The following is a 21,327-nucleotide window of genomic DNA, read 5'->3' as shown; positions in this document are numbered from 1 at the left end:
CAGGGTGAAGGCCCTTTTTACACAGCTAGAAGTTCATGGTCACCACTCAGAGACTAACAAATGCCAGCTACAATGACTAAACATTCAATAAGGATCAACTTGGTTCTTTTCCAGATCACTTTGAAAAAATATATATATTTGACGGTGACAAAAATGTTGAAAAACTTCAATTGAATAATTGAATAGACTTGGATGGGGCAATGGATCAAATTTAGTTTTTGGTTACACTAACACTAGGCCAAATTGATGATTTACCTAGAGGATGTGAGATTGAGTTCATAGCAAATCCGTGCACTTAAAAAGATTGCAATGGAGTAACCATGCATCATTGGTTGCACAAAATCCATTAGTTACACCGTAACTAAAATTCACAACTTCGCTACTTCAACAAAAAGATGAAACCAGACTGATTGTTGATAAGAGAAGGGTCCCCAATATATACTAGTATCAACCTTCTTCTCAAACCTAAGTTCATATAATTAGTCAATACAAGATGCAGATATATAATGTGTAGACTTCTTACTAACTCTGGCTTAGAAATGTAAGTTTGGGCCATCAGTCAAGCATAACTAGCCATTCCAACAGTTGAGCTAGACTTGTTGGTCTTTCGAGCTGCCTGATTGGTTGCTTTTGCAAAGTACATATAGTAGTATACGTTTAGAATCATAGTGAAGACCACAAAGACCGCACCTGCAATGAATACTCCTTTCCTGAGAGACTCACAGGTCCAGTTTTGTGCATAGATGACATGTCGATACTTGGTATGGTATGCATTCTTAGTAGCACCAGCAATTAGACATGACTCAGCGATCAAGAATGTTACCCTGGCAAAAAAAAAAGTTCATTAGCAATAGATCCATACCCTATTTGCTCATGTCAAAATAATAACAATAATACTAAATAAAACAATCAGAAGGAGGATCACCATGATGAGGCGAAATATATAATTGACCAAGCTCTATTTCCACCGGGTGCTAAAGGTTTGCCGAAGCACATGCATTTTGTAACCCCCATAAGCAAAGATTGACTTGATAGAAGAAACAAGAAAGAACCAACACCATAACCAGTAGCTTCATCTGAATCATAAACACAATATGAAGCATTGAAAGTGTCCGTTACAATAGTACCCTGCCATAACAAAAACATGAATGTAAACCTACAAGTAAAACAAATGTTACACCAATCACCGTTGATAATAGAAAATACAAACATGAAATATTTTTGTGAAGAAAAGTAACAATGTGTCAGAAAGTTTTGACGAATAAGCCAGATACAAGAGGAAGCATAAGACCAACAATGTGCCTAGAGCTAGTATCAATGAATGTTTTTCTTTTGTAGGGAACACTAAAAAAAAGTGTCTAAAATTAGCAAAGACAAGGCACTGAATTGGAAAAAAAGTAATAATAATAATAAAATACTAGGGTTTTAGAATTGGGACAAAGCAACAAAGTTCATGGCATGGAAAAAAAAGGATCAGCAATTCTGAGTGCTTTATGTAATTATAGGCATATATCTGTAGGTTGATTCTAAATAGAACAAAAGTTGTGTAACTATCGATTCCCCCATCTGTAACAGAGCAAATGCAAAGAGATGTAAAATCCAAGACAAAAAATTGATGGAGTGTTGGATTAGTAGAATATCTATTCTATTCCTTACAAATTCTTATGGAATAAATAGTTCATGTTTGGATAAAAAATAAACTTGGAATACCAATGCCCATGCAATTGTTGTTCTCTAATGATCCTTCTTACCTATTTCACCATTCCAAGGAATACACACATCCACTATATTTCAATTCTAGTACAACATATATTTTTGAATGACACACAGTGAGCGAGCAGCATGGATAGACAGAATGGACAAGCCAATAGGCATCAAGTTGGACAGTCAAGCATATGGGGCAAGTTGATCAAATATTGAGTGAGGTACACTGAGCAAGCAGAGTGAGATGAACATATTGAGCAAGCCAACAGGCGTCAAGTTGGACAGCTGAGCATATGAGGCAAGTTGAGCTGGTCAAGCGGAAGATATAGGCTAACAAATAAGGATGCAGATGAGTAGAATGAATCGTATAAATTGGTCTGCAGGTAATGTAGTATGTTCAAGCAACTTAAGTAAACAAAATGGATCGAGCAGATTGGGTGGAATAGACGAGATGGGCAAGTAGGACGAAAAATCATGCCAAGTAAGCTGTTTGGACAAATGGATCAAGCAAGTGAAGTAGGAGGAATAGGTTGAGTCAGACAATTAGGTTGAGCAGACTAAATGAATTGACGACTCATCTGGACCAAGTAGGTTAGATGTGTTGGTTGTGCTAGATTGTTAAACATGCCAAGCAAACCGTGCATAATGACTAGGTTAGGTAGGCACGAACTGAGGGCGCTAAATTAAAATCAGACCGGGTTCGAACTAAATCCAACGGGTAGGCACGGAGGTAATGATTGCGTTGGTTCAAACCGGGATTGATTTGGAGTTGATTTGGTAAGTTATGGCCGAACCAAGTTCAAGGTTTAAAATTTCGACCCGTGCCGAGGTTTCGATCCTAGACCGGAACAATATGGTTTCGGTGCCGTATCGTGCCGTGCCGATATAATTTCAGTATTTTTTAAATATAAAATATATTAATTTAAAACTAAAATAATTAACATAAATATTTAAAAAATAAACAAGATAAAAAATAATCTTTTAAAAAAAGGAAAAGATATGAAAATAGATAAATAAATAAATAAAAATTTTATTATAATTTTTAAATTAAAATAAATGAAATATAAAATTAATTAGATAATTTTTTAGGGTTTAATAAAGTCTCTTTAGATTATCTCTATTATAGCTAAGAGTTGATTAAAATAATTAACCTAAGTTTAATTAAAAAAAATTTGAAATCCGACACCACTCGCGAGCCCGCACGACTTCAGCATTGTCACGAGCTTGCGCAACCAGCCATGGCCGCGGGGATTGCGTGACTCCTTCGGCGGGACCACGTTGGTCGTGCGACCCCTCTACAATGACCGCAGGGTCGAACGATGCCTCCGCGGCCGCAACTGAAGGGTTATGCGACCCCTTCGCTACTGTTGCAGGGTCGAGTGACCCATCCACTGTGACCATGGGGTCGCGCGACACGTCGTACCTGTCGTGGGTCTGGTGCCGGGGTCGTGCCGGTGCCAGTCGCCCAGCAGAACGAGACGTTTCGCCTCTTCGACCGTTTCGGCACGACACTTTAAACCATGACCAAGTTTAAGTTTAAACAAGTTCGATCGGTTAAAACGAATTAGGGTATTTTTGAGGAAACCTTCCCTTTCCTCTTTTTTTTCTCCCTACACATCAAGCAACCCCCTCAATGTTGTACGTCACTATCATGCCTTCGCAGTTTCGCCCCATCCCTCTCTTTGATTTTTCCTTTCCTCTTCTTCTTCATTTCCTTCTTTGCCTTCTCTTCTCCAATGGCAATAAACCAATAATTTTTCTTCTCTATTTCTGAAGTAAACTCCGCCCATGATGACCGGTCATGGTCGGTCCCAAGCCCGGATAAAGGAAGAGGGTTGCGTTAGGTTGCCAGCCAGCGTCAAACTATGGCAAATATTCAATGAATGAATCCATTAAACTATTGTGCTAATGTTAGGTTGTTCCTCGGAAGGAACGCGTTGCAGGGTCCGACTGTAACGTCTCGGCAAGGACCGCTACATTTCCAGAACTCGGGTGTAGTGATAAATATGCAAGAGTTCGCGTTACAGAGTCCGACTGTAACGTCTCAACAAGGACCGCTACATCTCCATGAGAACTTGGGTGTAGTGTTAAATAGGCAAAAGTTCTCACACCATAGGTTAGATAAGAACAAATATGATAGGAAAACTAATAATCTAAGATTTGGAACATGGAATATGGGAACTCTCATTGGTAAATCAATGGAGGTAATAGATATGATGATTAGGAGAAAAATTAGTATTTTGTGTGTATAAGAGACAAAATGGATAGGCGAAGATGATAGAGAACTCGGGTTTTAAGTTATGGTACACTGGAAAGAGTAAAGCAAGAAATGGAGTGGGTATCATTGTAGATAGTTTGTTAAAGGATAAAGTTGTAGGAGTAGTTAGAAAAGGGGATAGAATTATAACCCTTAAGATAATAGTGGCGAAAGAAACTATGAACATAATTAGTGTATATACACCACAAGTAGGATTAGATGAAGCTACCAAATCAAGATTTTGAGAGGACTTAGATGAAATATTACAAAATATTCCACCAAATGAAATGATTTTAATAGGAGGTGATCTAAAGGGGCATGTCGGAGTGAAAAATGAGGAATATGAGAGAGTACATGGGAATTATGGGTTTGAAACGAGGAATGAGGAAGGGAAAACTATATTAGATTTTGCGATAGCATATGACCTTATATTAGCTAATACGTTTTTTAAGAAAAGAAAAGAACACTTAGTCACATTCAAAAGTGGGAATAATAAATCGCAAATTGACTTTCTTATGGTTAGGAAGAAGGATAGAAAGATTTGTAAAGATTGCAAAGTCATCCCTGGAGAAAGCTTAACTACCCAACATAGGGTAGTAGTGTTGGATATACGCCTCAAACATAGTATCAATAGAAAGAAAATATATACAATTCCTAAAACTAAGTGGTGGAAATTAAAAGATGAAAAACAAAATATATTTAAGGAGAAGGTAGAAGTACAAGCATTAGGTGAAATATACGATGACTCTAATACAACATGGGATAAGATGGTATCAAAGTTGAAAATAGTAGCTAAGAGTGTACTCGGTGAGTCAAAGGGACATGCACCACTAAGTAAAGAATCTTGGTCGTGGAATGAGAAAGTACAAGAGAAAGTGAAGGAAAAACGAATAGCTTATAAGGAATTATATATTTGTAAGAACGAGGAAAACTTAAAAAAATATACAATAGCCAAGAAAGAAGCTAAGAAAGTAGCGAGTGAAGCAAAAAATGAAACTTTTGAACGGTTATATCAAAAATTGGATACAAAAGAAAGGGAAAAAGGCATTTATAGAGTAGTTAAAGTGAGAGAAAGGAAAACAAGAGATCTTAGCCAAATAAAATGTATTAAAGATGAATGTAATAGAGTATTAGTAAATGATGGAGAAATAAAAGAGCGGTGGAAGAGGTATTTTCATCAACTTTTTAATGAAGATTTAGGTGATCAACTTAACTTAGATAATTTAATTAGGTCAAATGAGCATAGAAATTTTAATTTTTATCGTAGAATTCAAACTTCAGAAGTAAAACAAACTTTAAATGAGATGCACAATGGAAAGCCGTTGGACCAGATGATATTCCGATAGAGGTATGGAAGTGCTTAGGGAAACAAGATATTGAATGACTTACAAAATTATTTAACATGATATTGAAAATGAAAAGAATGTCTGATCAATGGAGGATAAGTACTCTGGTTCTCTTATATAAGAACAAGGAGTGCAAAATTGTGTAAACTATAGGGTATTAAACTAATGAGTTATACTATGAAACTTTGGGAAAAGGTAAGAAAAAGATTAAGGAGACCACGATGTAAAATCAATTTGGGTTCACGCACGGAAGGTCGATACAATACATCTCCTTGACAATTAATTGAAAAATATCGGAGCAAAACAAGATCTACATATGGTATTCATTGACTTAGAAAAGCATGATAGAGTCCCAAGAGAAATTATATGAAGAATTTTAGAAAAGAGAGGTGTTAGCGTAATATATATGAACTAATTAAAATATGATATGAGACTAGAGTAAAGATTTCAAGTGGAGTAATCAAGCATTTCGATAAAGATAGGGTTACATCAAGGATCAACCCTAAGTCCCTATCTTTTACACTAATTATGGACGAACTCATTATGCACACAAGACCATGGTGCATGTTGTTTCGGATGATATTATTTTGGTAGATAGACATGAAGGAGTAAATGCTAAGCTAGAATCTTGGAGGAAACACTAGAAGGAAAGGTTTTAAGCTTAGTAGATTAAAGATGAATATACGAAATTTAAGTTTAGCAATATTGAAGTAATGAAACAATTGTTAAGATAGGAAGGACGAGTTGCCGGAACCTAGAAATTTAATATTTAGGATCATTTTACAAAATGATGGAGGGATTGAGAGAGATGTCTTACATAATATGAAGGATGGGTGAAATGGAGGGCGTCGGGTGTTTTATGTGACCGTAAAGTACCTCTTAAACTTAAAGGTAAGTTTTATAAAACCGCAGTTAGACCTGCTATGTTATATGAAGATGAACATGAGCATAAGATGAGAGTTGCAAAGATGAGAATGTTAAGGTGAATGTATGAACATACGAAGATGGACAAAATAAAGAATGAGAGCATTAGAGAGAAAGTCGGAGTTGCATCTATTGAGGACAAACTCCGAGAGACACGTTTAAGATGGTATGGACATGTATTAGACGACCAATAAATGCTCCAGTTAGGCGATGTGAAACTATGATAAATATGCATATTAAACGAGGAAGAGGATGACCAAAAAAGACTTGGTTAGCAACAATAAAACAAGATAAAATTTATTTAAATATAGATGATGATATAATAGGAGATAGGGCTCAATGGCGTAAAAGGATTCATACAGCCGACCCCACCTAGTGGGAAAAGGCTTGGTTGTTGTTGTTGTTATTTCTGAAGTACAAGAGCTCTATTTTCTCTTCTCCAGCCAGCAAGAAATGCAACATCAGTTGCTAACCCTCTTCTAGCAACAAGAGCAAATCTCGCATCTTCATCCTCTTCTTGTGTTTTCTAGGGTTTTGTTGGCACCTTGCTCTCTGTGTCATTGTTGAGCTCACTAAAGTTAGTCAAGATTGCTAACGAAGAAAGTGGAGCTCTCCTCTTTTGCTTCTTCCTCCCTATCTTCTCTTCTATGTTTTTCTCAAAAATAATGGTCTTCCTTTTTTTTCTAGCAAGCAACCCTTTACAAGCAACTCTTGTCCCCTTTGTCTAATCACAACAACAACAAGAGTAAGTTGTTCTTTTCTTCTTTCATGTTTTATTAATTGGAGAGTTGTAAAGTATAAACTTTATTTTATTAGGTTGCTAGTTAGGATGGTTATTTACATTAGAATGGAGGTCTCATAGTTAGGAATGCTAAATATTATGATGAAATGAGATCACAAATGATTCTTAGTTGTTGTTGTTTTACTCCTTAAATTCGAAATTTAGACTTTTGGATTGTGAAAATCGACCTACACCAATGTTTAGAATTTTCTAAAATTTCAGTATATATTTTTTAAGTATTTTCTAATTTTTAGAGTTGGATAATTCACCCCTCTTGGTTGAAAATTCTGGCTATGCCACTAAGTTTGGATTGGCCGAGGATGCTAAATGAAAAGTGCAAACTAAGAGAACAATTTCTACTAAAGATATTTTAGTATTGTGGAAATTATTCCTTATCTGTGAACTTGAATGAGTCATTTATTCCCTCTAATGAACAATCTACATGAAATTATGCCTTTCCATTGCTTACCAATTTGCATTCATACTTTATTTCATTCCTTATCAATTGATGTAGTGCTAGACACCTTTTTGGCATGTTGGAATCACCCCAAGGCCAAATAAAGCAAAAATATCCAAATTGATGGATTTTCAAGCAAATTCCTATCATCATACCTTAAATTTGTGTTTACATTTTTAGTAGAATTTTATTTTTGCAATAAATCAGCCTAGGAAAATTGAAATTCAATTCCGATTCAATTTCCTTATTCCTTAGGCATGATATTATATTTTTCCTTAATTATGTACTTTTGATTTTAAAACTATTTCCCTGATTCAATTATTGTAGCTGATTCTATAAATACGAGCATAACTTTTGTTTAAGAACAATTAAAGATTAATAAAATTATTTTGAGTGTTCTACTTTCAAGACTTTTCTGATTATTCTATATGAATCAATAGGTCATTCCTATTTTTCTTGAGATTTTCTTTGCTATTTTGTGTGAATCAATGGGTTAATTCTTTGTTACTATACACTTCCACTACATCAGTTGGTATCAAAATTGGCTACGCTTTCTACAATATACCACTTAGAAGAGATTAGCAAGTGGCACCACGGGACGAAATTTACAACCGCAACAAATTGCAGTACTTGGGGAGCGATTCCAACAAATGCAACAACATACGCAAGAACAATTTGCCATGCTCACGATGAAACTTAGAAATCTGAATCGGGATCCAAGTCCACTGTGGAGGAGGGCCTTTGGGAAGGGCAACTTCAACGACCTAAATGGATACCAACACTACCAATTGACCATAGGTGTGATGACAATCAATAGTGGGAGGTTGGGATTCACATTGATATCCTTGAATTCCATGGCAGCCTACAACCCGAGGAGTTTCTAAATTAAATTGGTAATGAAGATGATATACTAGATTTCAAAGAGGTTCAGAAGATCGTAGGGTTCAGTTAGTGGCGGCCCGGTTCAAGGGGCATGCTAGTGCATGGTGGCAATAGAATAAACTTCAGTGTTTGAGGATGGGCAAGGCCAAAATTACTTGTTCGGTCAAACTACAAAAACATGTGCGAGTGGCATTTCTTTATAACAATTATATTCATCTATTGTACCAAAAGTTACAAGATTTGTGTAGGTTCGATGATTGTAGATGAATATAATTCTAAGTTTTATCACTTGCTAAAAACAATCTGTCAAATTTTGAAGATCAAATGGTTATTCGATACATCAGGGGTTCGTGACAAAATATTCCCGGACTCTCTTGACATATTCGACCCCATCTCCATTTCTAAGGCAAACCAGAAGGCATTACAAATAGAGGAGATGGTTATTCGATACATCAGGGGTTTGTGACAAAATATTCCCTGACTCTCTTGACATATTCGACCCCATCTCCATTTCTAAGGCAAACCAAAAGGCATTACAAATAGAGAGGAGATCTAATTGGCGTACAAGTTTAGAGTATCCCGGCCATGAGAGGACAGTAGATCAACCATCAATAATCATAGTGGCACAGGAAACATTCAACTCCAATTAACCCACCGATTATGAACCTACAACCCAAAAGTAATGTGAGGTGTTATACCTATGGTGAATCAGGACACCGGCTACAAGATTACAAGAAGGTTGGCAAGAGGCCTTCATTAATGATGGGCACACATGAAGAAACTATGGGCACGGATGAGAATATCATGATGAGAATGAAAAAGATAATGACAACGTAGGAAAAGAGGAGTATGCGGTGACAACGTAGGTCCATTATTGATGGTGCAATGATCTTATCTTGCACCAAAGAGGACGGATAACGAATGGCTGCAAACCAACATCTTTCAATCAACATGCACAGTTAATGGGAAGGTATGTAAATTCGTGACTGATTCAGAAAGTTATGAAAATGTGGTGTCTGAAGAATTAATACAAAATTGGGCATCAAAACTGAGAAGCACCCCAAACCTTACAAACTCACTTAGTTGCAAAAGGGCAATGACGTTAAGTTTTAGAGATGAGCTTTGATTTCATTTTCTATTGGAACCAATTATAAAGATCAAATTTGGTATGGTGTGGTAACCTTGAATGCATGACACTTACTTTTGGGGAGACCATGACAATATAACAGAAAGTTCATCGTGATGATCGAAATAATACTTACAATTTCATATTTCACTAAAAAAAAGATTGTGTTGCTACCCACAAAAGAGCCTACTAATTGTAAACGAAGGACTAATCTATTATCTCTGTTAAAATTCAAAGATCAGATGGAAGAATTTGGCATGGTCTTCATTTTGTTTAGTAAAGAAATGAGTCCTGAAATTAAAAAACTATTCTAGAAGTTGTCAAGCCATTGGTAGAGGAATTTGTAGATGTTTTTCTTGCCAACTTGCTGAAGGAGTAATCACCTTTGCAAAATATCCAACATTAGATTAATGCACTTCCACTACCCAACAAAACTTGTATTCATGGGAAGGCTGGGGATTTCGTCACTGGATGCAATTGGACATTCGAGAGCAAATTCTTTCCACCCTAGGGGAATGATGCGGTGCAAGACACCTTTTTGGTACGCTGAGATTACCCCAAGGCTGGATAAGGTAAAAATATCCAAATTAGTGGATTTTCGAGCAAATTCCTGCCATCATACCTTAAATTTGTGTTTTCCCTTTTTTAGTAGAATTTTATTTTGTAATGAATCAGCCTAGGAAAATCAAAATTCAATTCCGATTCAATTTCCTTGTTTCTTAGACATGAGATTATATTTTTCCTTAGGAAACGATCCAAATGGGCATGTCGAAGGGAAAAAATGAGGAAAATGAGAGGGTGCATGGGGTTATAGGGATGAAACAAGAAATGAAGAAGGGAAAACTATATTGAATTTTGCGATAACATATAACCTTATACAAGCTAGTATGTTTTTTAGAAAAGAAAAGAACACTTCATCATGTTCAAAAGTGGGAATAATAAATCGTAAATTGATTTTCTTATGCTGAGAAAGAGAGATAGAAAAATTTTAAAGAATGCAAGGTCATCCATAGAGAAAGTTTAACTACATAAGTTAATAGGGTTGGATATGCACCTCAATTATAATATCAATAGAAGGAAAATATACACGACGCCTGAATTAAATGGCAGAAGTTAAAGGATGTGAAGCAAAACATATTAAAGAAGAAGGTAGAAATACAAGTATTAGATAAAAATATACGATGACTCTAATATGACATGGGATAAGATAATAATGAAGTTGGAAATAGTAGCGGTGAGTCAAAAGGGTATGCACCACCAAGAAGGAGTCTTGGTGGTGGAATAAGAAAGTAAAGAGAAACTAAAGTAAAAAATGAACAACCTATAAGGAATTATATTTTTATAAGACTAGGAAAATTTTAAAAAAATATATACAATAGTCAAAAAAAAAAATAATAAGGCTAAGAAAAACAGTAAATAAAGCAAAGAATGAAACTTTTGAACAGTTATATCGAAAATTAGATACAAAAGAAGGGAAAAAGACATTTATAAAATAACTAAAGTAAAAGAGAAGAAGACAAGAGATCTTATCCAAACAAGATGTATTAAAGATGAATGCAATAAAAAAAAGTACTAGTATATGATGGAGAAATAAAAGAGCGGTAGAAGAGGTATTTCTATCAACTTTTTAATGAAGATTTAGGTGACCATCTTAACTTAGCTAATTTAAGTAGGTCAAATGAGTATAGAAATTTAAATTTTTATCATAGAATTCAAATTTTAGAAATAGAACAAGTTTTAAATGGGATGCAAAATGGAAAAACCATTACACCAAATGATATTCCGATGGAGATATGAAGTGCCTAGAGAAACAAGGTATTGAATGACTTCTTAAAATTATTTAACATGATATTAAAAATAAAAAAATTACATGATAGGGTAAGTACTCTAATTTTCTTATATAAGACAAGGGAGACGTACAAAACTGTGCAAACTATAGGGGTATTAGACTAATGAGTCATACCATGAAACTTTGGGAAAAAGTAATATAAATAAGGTTAAGGAAGAAGAGCACGATGACCGAAAATCAACTTGGGTTCATGCAAGGTCGACAATATAAGCTATATATCTTCTCAAGTAACTAATTGAAAAGTATCGAAACAAAAACAAGATCTACACATGGTATTTATTGACAGAAAAAATTTATGATAGAATCTCAAGAGAAATTATATAAAGAATTCTAAAAAAGATAGGTATTAGCGTAATATATATTGAACTAATTAAGGATATATATGAGGATATAACGACTAGGATTACATCAAAGATCATTTTTAAATCCCTATCTTTTTACACTAATCATGGACGAATTCACTGAACACATTTAAAACACAGTGTTGTGGTGCATATTATTTGCAAATGATATTATTTTGGTAGATAAGACACGTAAATGAGTAAATCCTAGACCAGAATATTGGCAGGAAATACTAGAAGTAAAAGGTTTTAGACTTAATAGAGTAAAGACAGAATATATGAAATTTAAGTTTAGCAATATTAGATGTAACGAGACAATTGTTAAGATAGGAGATGACGAGTTGCCTAAAACAGAGAGATTTAAGTATTTAGGATCATTTTTGCAAAACAATAGAGGGATTGAGAAAGACGTCTTACATAAAATACTAGCAGGATAGTTGAAATAGAGGAAGGTGTCGGGCAATGTTGTCAAAATCGCGAGTCGGAACGTAGAATCGCACGATTCTACGCGTTTTTGGTGGCCTTCCGCGTTGCGTGCCCAGGCGGAAGCGGAATCGGATGGAATCGTGCAGAATCGCGTGGAAGCATAGCGGAAATCGTAGACTCGTAAGAGTCCAGCGATTCTACGCGAAATGTCCGCTGGTTTTCCAAGACCGGAAGGTCGATCGCAGCGATCGATCAAACACGGGTCCAAGAAACCCTAACTTTCCTAAGTCGTGTCGCGAGCCATCGTCGCCACAACTGCTGTGCTTCGTTCTTCTTCAGCAACCATCGTCTCCTTCACGTACGCGTCTATCTCCTCCTCCCTGTGCGTCCGGTGTGCGTCGACCGGCACTGTGACTGACTTCGATTAAAGGTACGCCACCATCCGCCTCTGTCCCTTCTCCATCTATCTCATCTGTGGGTCTCTGTTCTTTACTTCTTTGGCCGTCTCTGTCCCGTCTGCATCTCTGAAGGTTGTTGGCCACGTCTGTGGTTCGCGAGCTGCTGTTGCAGAGTTGCAGTGTCGTTGGTGAAGCTGAAGCTGCGTGGTGGTGTTCTTGTTCTTCTTTAATTTCACGAAAATGAGTAGAGAAGCTAGTGTTGGTGGGTCTGGTGAAGCAAGCTCCAATAGTGGTGCAGCCACTCCAAGCGTAGCTTCCACAACTAGTGGAACTTCAGATTCCAAAAGATTGGCAGTGAATGCTCCTGGAAATAGATCTGATCCAGGTTGGAAACATGGAATTGCAGTTGATGAAAATCCAAAGAAAGTGCAATGCAAATACTGTCAAAAGGTGATAAATGGAGGGATTTATAGACTCAAGCATCATTTGGCAGGAACACAAAAGGATGTTGGAGCATGCAAGGCTGTTAGTGATGATGTAAGGAAGGAAATGTGGAAAATTGTATCCTCATTGCAAGAAAATTTAATAAAGAGGGCAAAGGAGATTGAAGGAAGATCAAGTGATTCAAGTCCTCTTGGCCAATATGAAGATGAGGAGGTGGAGGGTGCAAAAAGACAAAGGCAAGAAATTGCAAAGAATCCTGCTGATCTATTCAAGAAAAGGGATGTGAGTAGTCAAACTACCATCAATGGCATTTTCAAGAAGAATTTGAGGGAGGAAGCTTGCCAAGGGATTGTCTCTTTTTTCTACAATAATGTTATACCTTTTCATGTGGCAAAAAGTGATGAATTCAAGAAGATGCTAGACTTGGTTGCAAGACATGGTATTGGCTTTAAGCCTCCATCCTACCATGAGATTAGAGTCAAGTATTTGAAACAACAAGTTGATTGCACCAAAGAAGTTATAGAGCAGCACAAAGCATTTTGGAAGAAAATGGGATGCACAATTATGACTGATGGGTGGACATATAAGAGGAGGAGGACTATATTAAACTTCTTGGTTAATAGTCCTATGGGAACCATTTTTTTGAAGTCAATTGATGCATCTGATATATCTAAAACAGCTGACAAGATTTTCAAGTTGATGGATGAAATTGTTGAAGAAGTTGGTGAAGAGAATGTAGTGCAAATTGTCACAGACAATGCAGCAAACTACAAAGCAGCCGGGGAGATGTTGATGGGGAAGAGAAAGAGGCTATATTGGACGCCTTGTGCAGCTCATTGCATCGATTTAATGTTGGAGGATTTTGAAAAAAAGATACCAATACATAAAGAGACAATTGCACGAGGTAAAAAGATCACAACTTACATCTATTCAAGGACTGCGCTTATTTCTCTATTGCATCATTTTACCAAAGAAAAGGATTTGATTAGACCAGCCACTACCCGTTTTGCCACATCTTACTTGACTTTGGGTTGCTTGAATGACAATAAGGGAGCATTGATTAGAATGTTTACATCCAAAGAATGGAAATCTAGTCAATTTGCAAAGACTAAAGATGGAAAGGTTATTGAAAATGTGGTAATGGATAAGGACTTCTGGAAAAGCATTATTACATGCTTGAGGAGTGCTTATCCTTTGATCAAAGTCCTTCGTTTGGTAGACTCAGATGAGAAGCCTGCCATGGGGTTCATTTATGAGGAAATGGACAGGGCCAAAGAAAAGATACAAGCTGCCTTTAATGGTATTAAGAAAAGGTAACTTAATTTATTACTAATTATTAAATACTCGTATAAATTTATAATTTCTTGGAAACTAATTCAAATTTTTTCTCACTCTTTAGTTACTTGCCTCTATGAGAAATTATAGATGCAAGATGGGATAATCAACTACATCGGCCTTTGCATGCTGCGGGATACTACCTTAACCCTCAATTTCATTACAGTCCTAATTTTAAAGCTGACTTTGAAGTGAAAAGAGGAATATATGATTGTCTACAAAGGATGGTTGAAAGTATGGAAGAAGTAAAGAAGATTGATGCTCAACTGGAAGACTTCAAATATCGAAAGAAATTCTTTGGTAGTGCAGTAGCCACTTATGGAATTGAAACCAAAACTCCAGCACAATGGTGGGAATCATATGGTTATGAACATCCTGAGTTGCAAAAGTTTGCTATTCGTGTTTTGAGCTTGACATGCAGCTCATCTGGCTGTGAGAGGAATTGGAGTGCATTTGAGATGGTATTGCATTTCATTCTTGAATGAAATTACCTAGTTGTATGTGATTATATGAGTATGTGTTAATTGATTTTGTTATTATTTAGGTCCACACTAAGAGAAGAAATCGTTTGAAGGCAAAAACGATGAATGACGTAGTCTTTGTGATGGCTAATTCAAAATTAGCCAAGAAGAAGGAATTGAGGAAAGTCAATGACTATAGCATTGATGACCTAGCTTCTGATGATGATTGGATTGTGGATGATAGTGAAAATTTAGATTTGGATGCTTCAAATGAAGATTTGGTTCCAGTTGAAGAAGGACCTAGTAGTGGAGCACCTCATGATGATTTGGAGCTGCCTAGTTATGATGATGATGAAGTTGAAGAAGGTGGAGATGCCATGGAGGATGCTGGAGATGAAGAACACATGGAGGATGATTATGAATTCATGAATTTATGAAGCTTAGAACTTGACTATTATTTTTCATGTTGTAGACTTATATGTTATCTAAAATTTGTGACTTATGACTTATTTTATGTGTGGATTGTAGAAGACCTTATAAATGTTTAGTTTAATCAAATGTTTAATGTGTTTTTGAGGTTATTAATCTTATCTATGTTATTTTCTATGAGTATATATATGTTTATATATAATTTTACATTTTGATAGAAACTTACGATTCGTGTTACGACACTACGAGTTTACGATTCTATAACTCCCTTCCGTTTCAACGTAGAATCTCGATTTTGACAACCTTGGTGTCGGGTATTTTATATGATTGTAAAGTATCTCTAAAACTCAAAAGGAAGTTCTACAAAACGACAGTCAAACCTGCTATATTATGACACTGAATGTTGAGCTATGACTCGAGCACATGAGCAGAAAATGAGAGTTGCATAGATGAGAATGTTAAGGTGTATGTGTGGACATATGAGGATGGGCAGAATAAGAAATGAGAACATTAAAGAGAAAGTCAGAGTTGCATCTATTGAGGGAAAACTCTAAGAGACACGTTTAAGATGGTGCGACCATGTACTTAAACGACCAATAAATACTCTGGTTAGGTAAAGTGAAATTAACAAATACGCACATCAAATAAGGAAGACTAAAAAAGACTTGGCTATCAACAATAAAACTAGATAAAATTTATTTAAGTATAGATTATGATATAGTAGGAGATATAGCCCAATGGCGTAGAAGGATCCATATAGCCAACCCCACCTAGTAGGATAAGACTTGGTTGTTGTTTTGTCGTCATCGTCGTCGTCTCTCTTTTGGTCAGGAAAAGAGAGGAAAGATTTCCTACTACATTCTTTTTCTTCTAGGAAACATAAATTAGGAAAATCTTTCTATATCATTTCCTATCAATTTTTTTCCGTGTTCATTTCTTTTCTTAAAGAAAAAATAAATAAATATTGAATACTTATATTGATATAAGTGCTTAGCTCTAAGCTATCATTTTTTGAATTGATATATAATGAATTAACCAATCATAATCAAATTCAAGATAATTATCCTTAACTATATTATGTACGCATAGTATTATAATAAATTGATCAATTTGAGATTTAAATAATAAATAAATAAATTCAAAACTTGAATTATGAAGAGAAAAAATTGAGAACTTTAAGGTATTAAGTTAAATAGAATTTGTTGAGCGTACTCGAAATAAAATAGGTCTCAATTATAAATATATTAACCTATAGGATATAAAAGTAAAAGGAACAATAATAATATAATCAAGGTAGATGTAGTCATGTAACTAACTAGGAAACTGCCCAAATAATTTTACACAACTCTATTCTTCATAGGGAAGTTGCTTCGATTGCTCATTCGCTGGCCATATCTTCCTCTATCATCTTCTTGATTTTGTCAATGACTCCTGGCCGATTCTTCTCCATGATGAGCAACAACTAGTTCTGTGCATGCGACCTCCACATTGAGAAGTCTCACCTTTCCGTCACGCCTCTTCCTTTCAATATACCTCACTCCTTTTGTACATCCTAGATTGTTCAGAGTTCAAGTTTCAGATTGTACATACCTCACTACTTTAGTTTGGGAGGGTCATAATTAACCACTCAATTTTTTACACTATGAAAGGGTATCCTTCTTATTGTTTACGTGGATGATCCCATCACTATTGAAGACTAAAAGGACCTTCACTAGCAATTTTAAATCACATACCTTGGCAACCTATAGTGCTTTCTTGATATAGAAGTTGTTGGATTAGGGGAGAGACCTAATTGGACAAGGAGACTCATTATCTGATATAGGAAGTTCAAGAGACTAATTGTGATTACTTAACTCTTTGAAGTTTTGTTCAAAAAATGTCTCATATATCATGAACATGGCCTCCCAGGGATAGGAGGTTCGAATCAGGATATTGGTGTCGATATTGTTCTTTTCAGAAGCAATTATATATTTTAGAAGAGCAAATAAATATATATATCTATATATATATGGGTCATGTCAAGTTCAAAGGAAAAGTGCAAAGTTAGTTTTGCTATATTTGATATCATCAGACTCAAATAATTAGTGACTATGCTAGTAATTTTCCAAGTGAGCCAATTAAATTATAGTATAAAAAACAAATTGCAATGCACAATGCTACTAATACTATCTTTCATGATAAGACAAAAAATATTGAGATTTATTGTTACTTTATCCGAGATAAGGAGTCATCCAAGCAGACCCACACCCCTTTGGTTGGTTCAAATTATTAGCCAGCAGCTTTGCTCATTGAATCTTTGCAAATCTGAGAATTGTGTATATATGTAATATTTCCTAAACTAATTTAGACGAAAGTGTTGAGAACTAAATTATCAATAATATAGGATTCAATTGTAAATATACCAACTTGAGGGGCGTAAATATAAAGAATAATATATAAACAGCTAAATGGGACTACCTTAGGAGATACCCTATTGAGGGATGTAAACATAAATGAATAATATAAATACAGGTAGATGGGACTACCTACGGAGATACCCTAACAATTTTCCTCATTATTACATTCTTTGGAACTAAAAAAGAATTATGTGAATTACAATTTCAATAATAAGAAAAAAATTGAGGAAACATTTCAAAATAGATGAATATGAAATTAATGTCTTAGATATATTATTCAAAAAGAATTAGATATTTACAAAAACATTTTAACTAATACATATCGGATAGAAGTGCGTGGTTGGAAAGGGAGATGAGCTAACAACAGTATATTTGTGAGCATTGTGCACCTGTCATGCTAACACAAGAAATCATATTGTATACAACTGTCCTGTTGTACTTTATGGATTTGAGTTGCAATCGCACATACAAAAAATAATGTAAGATAAATGGAAAAACTAAAATGGATGTGTGAGATTGCTAAAAAGACAAATAAAAAAATATCGCCTAAAGAACTAGCATAGCTCTAATAAATGATCAAATGATATGAATAGGTCATGATACTATGAGCATGTTCTAATGTACAAGGTAGATTCTATTATGTGAGTTAAACCAGTTAGTGTTAAAGGTGTAAAACATTGATGCATATTAAAGAAAAGTCTAGTTTTACTTGATTGGTATACTATTAATAACACCACCTAACATAAAGTTCAATATAGGTATGGAAATATAGTCAATGATGACTCACATCAACCCAATAAAAACAGTGTTGCTCACCCTATAACACAAATGCAATGGGGTGGAAATGCATACCAATCACAAAGAAGTATATGACATCAATTTAATAGAGACAACATAGATAACATAAATGTACTAAGTTAATGTTGTTGGTTCCACCCTTGTGATTAGTGTTAATAGTGTGTTTTAATGTTTGTTTAATGGTTTATATTTGATAAGTCCACTTGAGTAATGCAGGATTGCATGTGTTAAGCTTTAATAGGCTTATTGGATCGAGTGTGAAGCTGCATAAAGCTTTGACGTCGAAGAGATGCCTTCAAGCTTGAATGTGGATCAGAAGACTCAATAACAAGTATTGTATTTTTGGTTTATTCCAAATAACTTTTATATTGAATGTATTATTGTTTCAAGGTAGAATTTTAGTTACCAAGAGAGCAATTAAAGAAGTCATATCACACTTATCATTGACTTTGAGTCAGATATTGAGGTTTAATCCTAAGTATTGGCATTGACTTTGAGCTAGGTCTCGAGGTTTAATCCTAAGCATCAAAGACTATCTAAGGTCGACGTAGAGAGACCTAGATGGATGCCTTATGCTTGATTGAAAGCAATGTTAAGGTGTAAAGTGACAGACAAATTTAGAAGCTTCAACAATGTCTAAAAGGTTATATAAGAGTTTAGTGTTAGCCCTCGAGTTTTGAAGGATCAACCAAAACTCACTTGGAAACCTACCTTCTCCAAAGGCAGATCAATGAACACCTAAGTTTGGTCAATCAATTTTCTATTTTAGAAAGTTGTGTTGAGCAATGTTAAATTTTTGGTAGACCAACAATCCTAGAGTGACCTTAGTTTTGGAATAATAGAAATTCCAACAGTTACATTATAAAGTTTGGTCAATAATTTTGGTTAAAAAGGATGCTCAAGTGACGATTTGAGCCATAGTTTAAATGACTCTTTGGAAGGATTTTGTTATAAAACCTATTGCATTTACAATCCATTCTTGTCCTTGAGCAAATATTCTCCAATTTACTACTCATCCAATGCTTCATTTCATTTTCTAGAGTGAGATTAGGTTTTTTCTCTCTTGAACATAAATCATTTAGTACAAGGTAAGATAGATAATATAAAATTAACATTGCAGCATTTCTGAATGGTTACATTAAATCACCATGGTAAATCACACCAATGTGAGTGATACATATAAAATTCTCATCGTAAATGAATCTCACTCATGTTGTCATAGTTAAAAGGAGAGTATTTCCCAACCCCATGGAGTGATTTTATCTAAATACTGGGAGAAAAATAATAATTTATCTATTACAATTGCAAATGACACACCAAACAAAGAAAGTCAAGACACACTTGATTGAATTAGCATGGTGGTTCATTCACCTTTGTGATTTTTACCTGTGTCCAGCACCATCTAGTTGTTGGTCATGAGAAATGTAAAAGTAGCCACTAATTACAGACCAAGGAAATCAGCAAACCAGTTCCAAGGAAAACCTGCGCGATGGGCACTAGACCATGTCTCCTACCCATCTGTTTCTCTTTACCTACTTTTTGTTTTCTTTTAGAATGGAAGACTTCATTCGCAAGCCAATAATAGAATCAACAGGATGTTTCAATAACAAAAACGATCATTGTAAAGCTGAACCCTAATCATCTACTAACACCACTCAACCCTTAACTAGTTCTCTAAAAATCGAGATCCAGCAATGATCATCCCTGATTCCCCCGCAAAACTAACAACACGGAAGTTAACAACGGGAAAAGCCAGATCAACATACAGAACAACTCCATTGTGATCCAGATCAGGATTCATAGAAGCGCGGCGCCAGTGGCGGCATTTAAGTGCTAAAAGAAATAGAAGGCACATTAAGCTTACGGTGCTCCTGCGGCGTTCGGCGGCGATGGCGAAGCCAAAGGCGGTGAGACTGAGGGCCACTACCAGTACGTGCACCAGCATCGACCCCTTCCCTTCCATTTTCCTCCTCTCTCTCTCTCGCAGTGTGTGTGTATTGAGGCACTTTTCAGTGAAGAGCGATCAGTGTGAAGTGGTAAGCAAATGTGGGCGATCACATGGGAATAGAGTGAGCGAGGGAATAAAGACGGAGGCGATAAGTTCGCATCTAACACAAACTCAAAACACCACAGTCCGCCTAAACTAATCAAACACGTGTATTTCTTTTGTAGGACCTACGTTCATCTCTCATGGTCATTGTCAATGCTTGCAGCGCGCCCACAGGTACGGAGTACACAATCAAGGAATCAATATTTTACAGTTGAGCCCATGTAGTTTATAATAATTTATAATTTGTATAAAAATAGTACATATATAGTGGGCACGGAGGTTGTTAGAGTATTTACAGTAAGAGTGATCAAATGTTCGGTTAAATTGAATTAATTTATAAAATTAATTGAATTAAAATTTAATTAGTTAATTCAAAATTTTAATTTTTTTTAAATATCAATTATATCGATTTAATCAGTTCGATTTCAATTTTAAAAATAAAATTTAGTTAAATCGAATAAATTGATTTTTTTTTCCATCGAACCGAATAAAAAGAAATCCCTTACACGACTTCTCTCCTCACGAGGCTCCTCTTCTTTTCCGTAAATTGGTCCACAACTTCTCCTGACGCTTGTCAATCGCTGCTATGGACTTCTCTCACTGTCATTTCTCCATTTCCCTATTTAGGGCTTGCCACACAGCGTCAGAGGAGGGTAGATCAGGAGGGAAGACCCTCCGTGATCGGAGAGGAAGTCGAGCTATTTGCTTACTGGAGCCCTAGTTGGCTTCTTGGCCTCATCTCCAGCGTTGGGAAGCTCATCTCTTTCGTTTTCCAGTCTGACAGCAACTCCATTTAGTCTTCTGCTTCCTAAACTCCTCTTCGGATTACCTCTCCGACCAAGATTGCAGCCCCAAGACCATAGCCCTTGATTCTTGCTTGTTTTAGTGGGGATTCTAAAATTCGGTGAGTTGTTTCTTACTTG

The 21,327-nt window shown here is 35.6% G+C and overlaps 3 protein-coding genes across 4 annotated transcripts; 2 read left to right on the top strand and 1 right to left on the bottom strand.

Annotated features, from left to right (window-relative positions):
- Positions 1-275: 275 nt before the first annotated feature.
- LOC122020286 lies at positions 276-20,427 on the bottom strand. Its single transcript, XM_042578153.1, has 3 exons — positions 20,219-20,427; positions 926-1,128; positions 276-824 (listed from the first exon to the last, which is right to left on the bottom strand). Exons 1-3 carry the CDS (start codon positions 20,315-20,317, stop codon positions 560-562), a joined length of 567 nt encoding a protein of 188 aa, XP_042434087.1. The 5' UTR covers positions 20,318-20,427; the 3' UTR covers positions 276-559.
- LOC122020282 lies at positions 12,470-14,363 on the top strand. 2 transcript variants are annotated; one of them, XM_042578150.1, is made up of 3 exons: positions 12,470-12,523; positions 12,624-14,248; positions 14,335-14,363. In XM_042578150.1, exons 2-3 carry the CDS (start codon positions 12,732-12,734, stop codon positions 14,348-14,350), a joined length of 1,533 nt encoding a protein of 510 aa, XP_042434084.1. In that variant the 5' UTR covers positions 12,470-12,523; positions 12,624-12,731; the 3' UTR covers positions 14,351-14,363. The 2 variants fall into 2 exon arrangements, with proteins under 2 accessions (XP_042434084.1, XP_042434085.1); XM_042578151.1 differs by having other exon boundaries at positions 12,470-14,248.
- On the top strand, positions 14,375-15,358 carry LOC122020283. Its single transcript, XM_042578152.1, has 2 exons — positions 14,375-14,731; positions 14,815-15,358. Exons 1-2 carry the CDS (start codon positions 14,495-14,497, stop codon positions 15,166-15,168), a joined length of 591 nt encoding a protein of 196 aa, XP_042434086.1. The 5' UTR covers positions 14,375-14,494; the 3' UTR covers positions 15,169-15,358.
- Positions 20,428-21,327: the final 900 nt, after the last annotated feature.

Source organism: Zingiber officinale, chromosome 9A, assembly GCF_018446385.1.
Source record: "Zingiber officinale cultivar Zhangliang chromosome 9A, Zo_v1.1, whole genome shotgun sequence".
Classification (NCBI taxonomy): domain Eukaryota; kingdom Viridiplantae; phylum Streptophyta; class Magnoliopsida; order Zingiberales; family Zingiberaceae; genus Zingiber; species Zingiber officinale.
The sequence above is the reverse complement of the archived record's forward strand: the minus strand, read 5'-3'. Positions and strand labels throughout refer to the sequence as shown.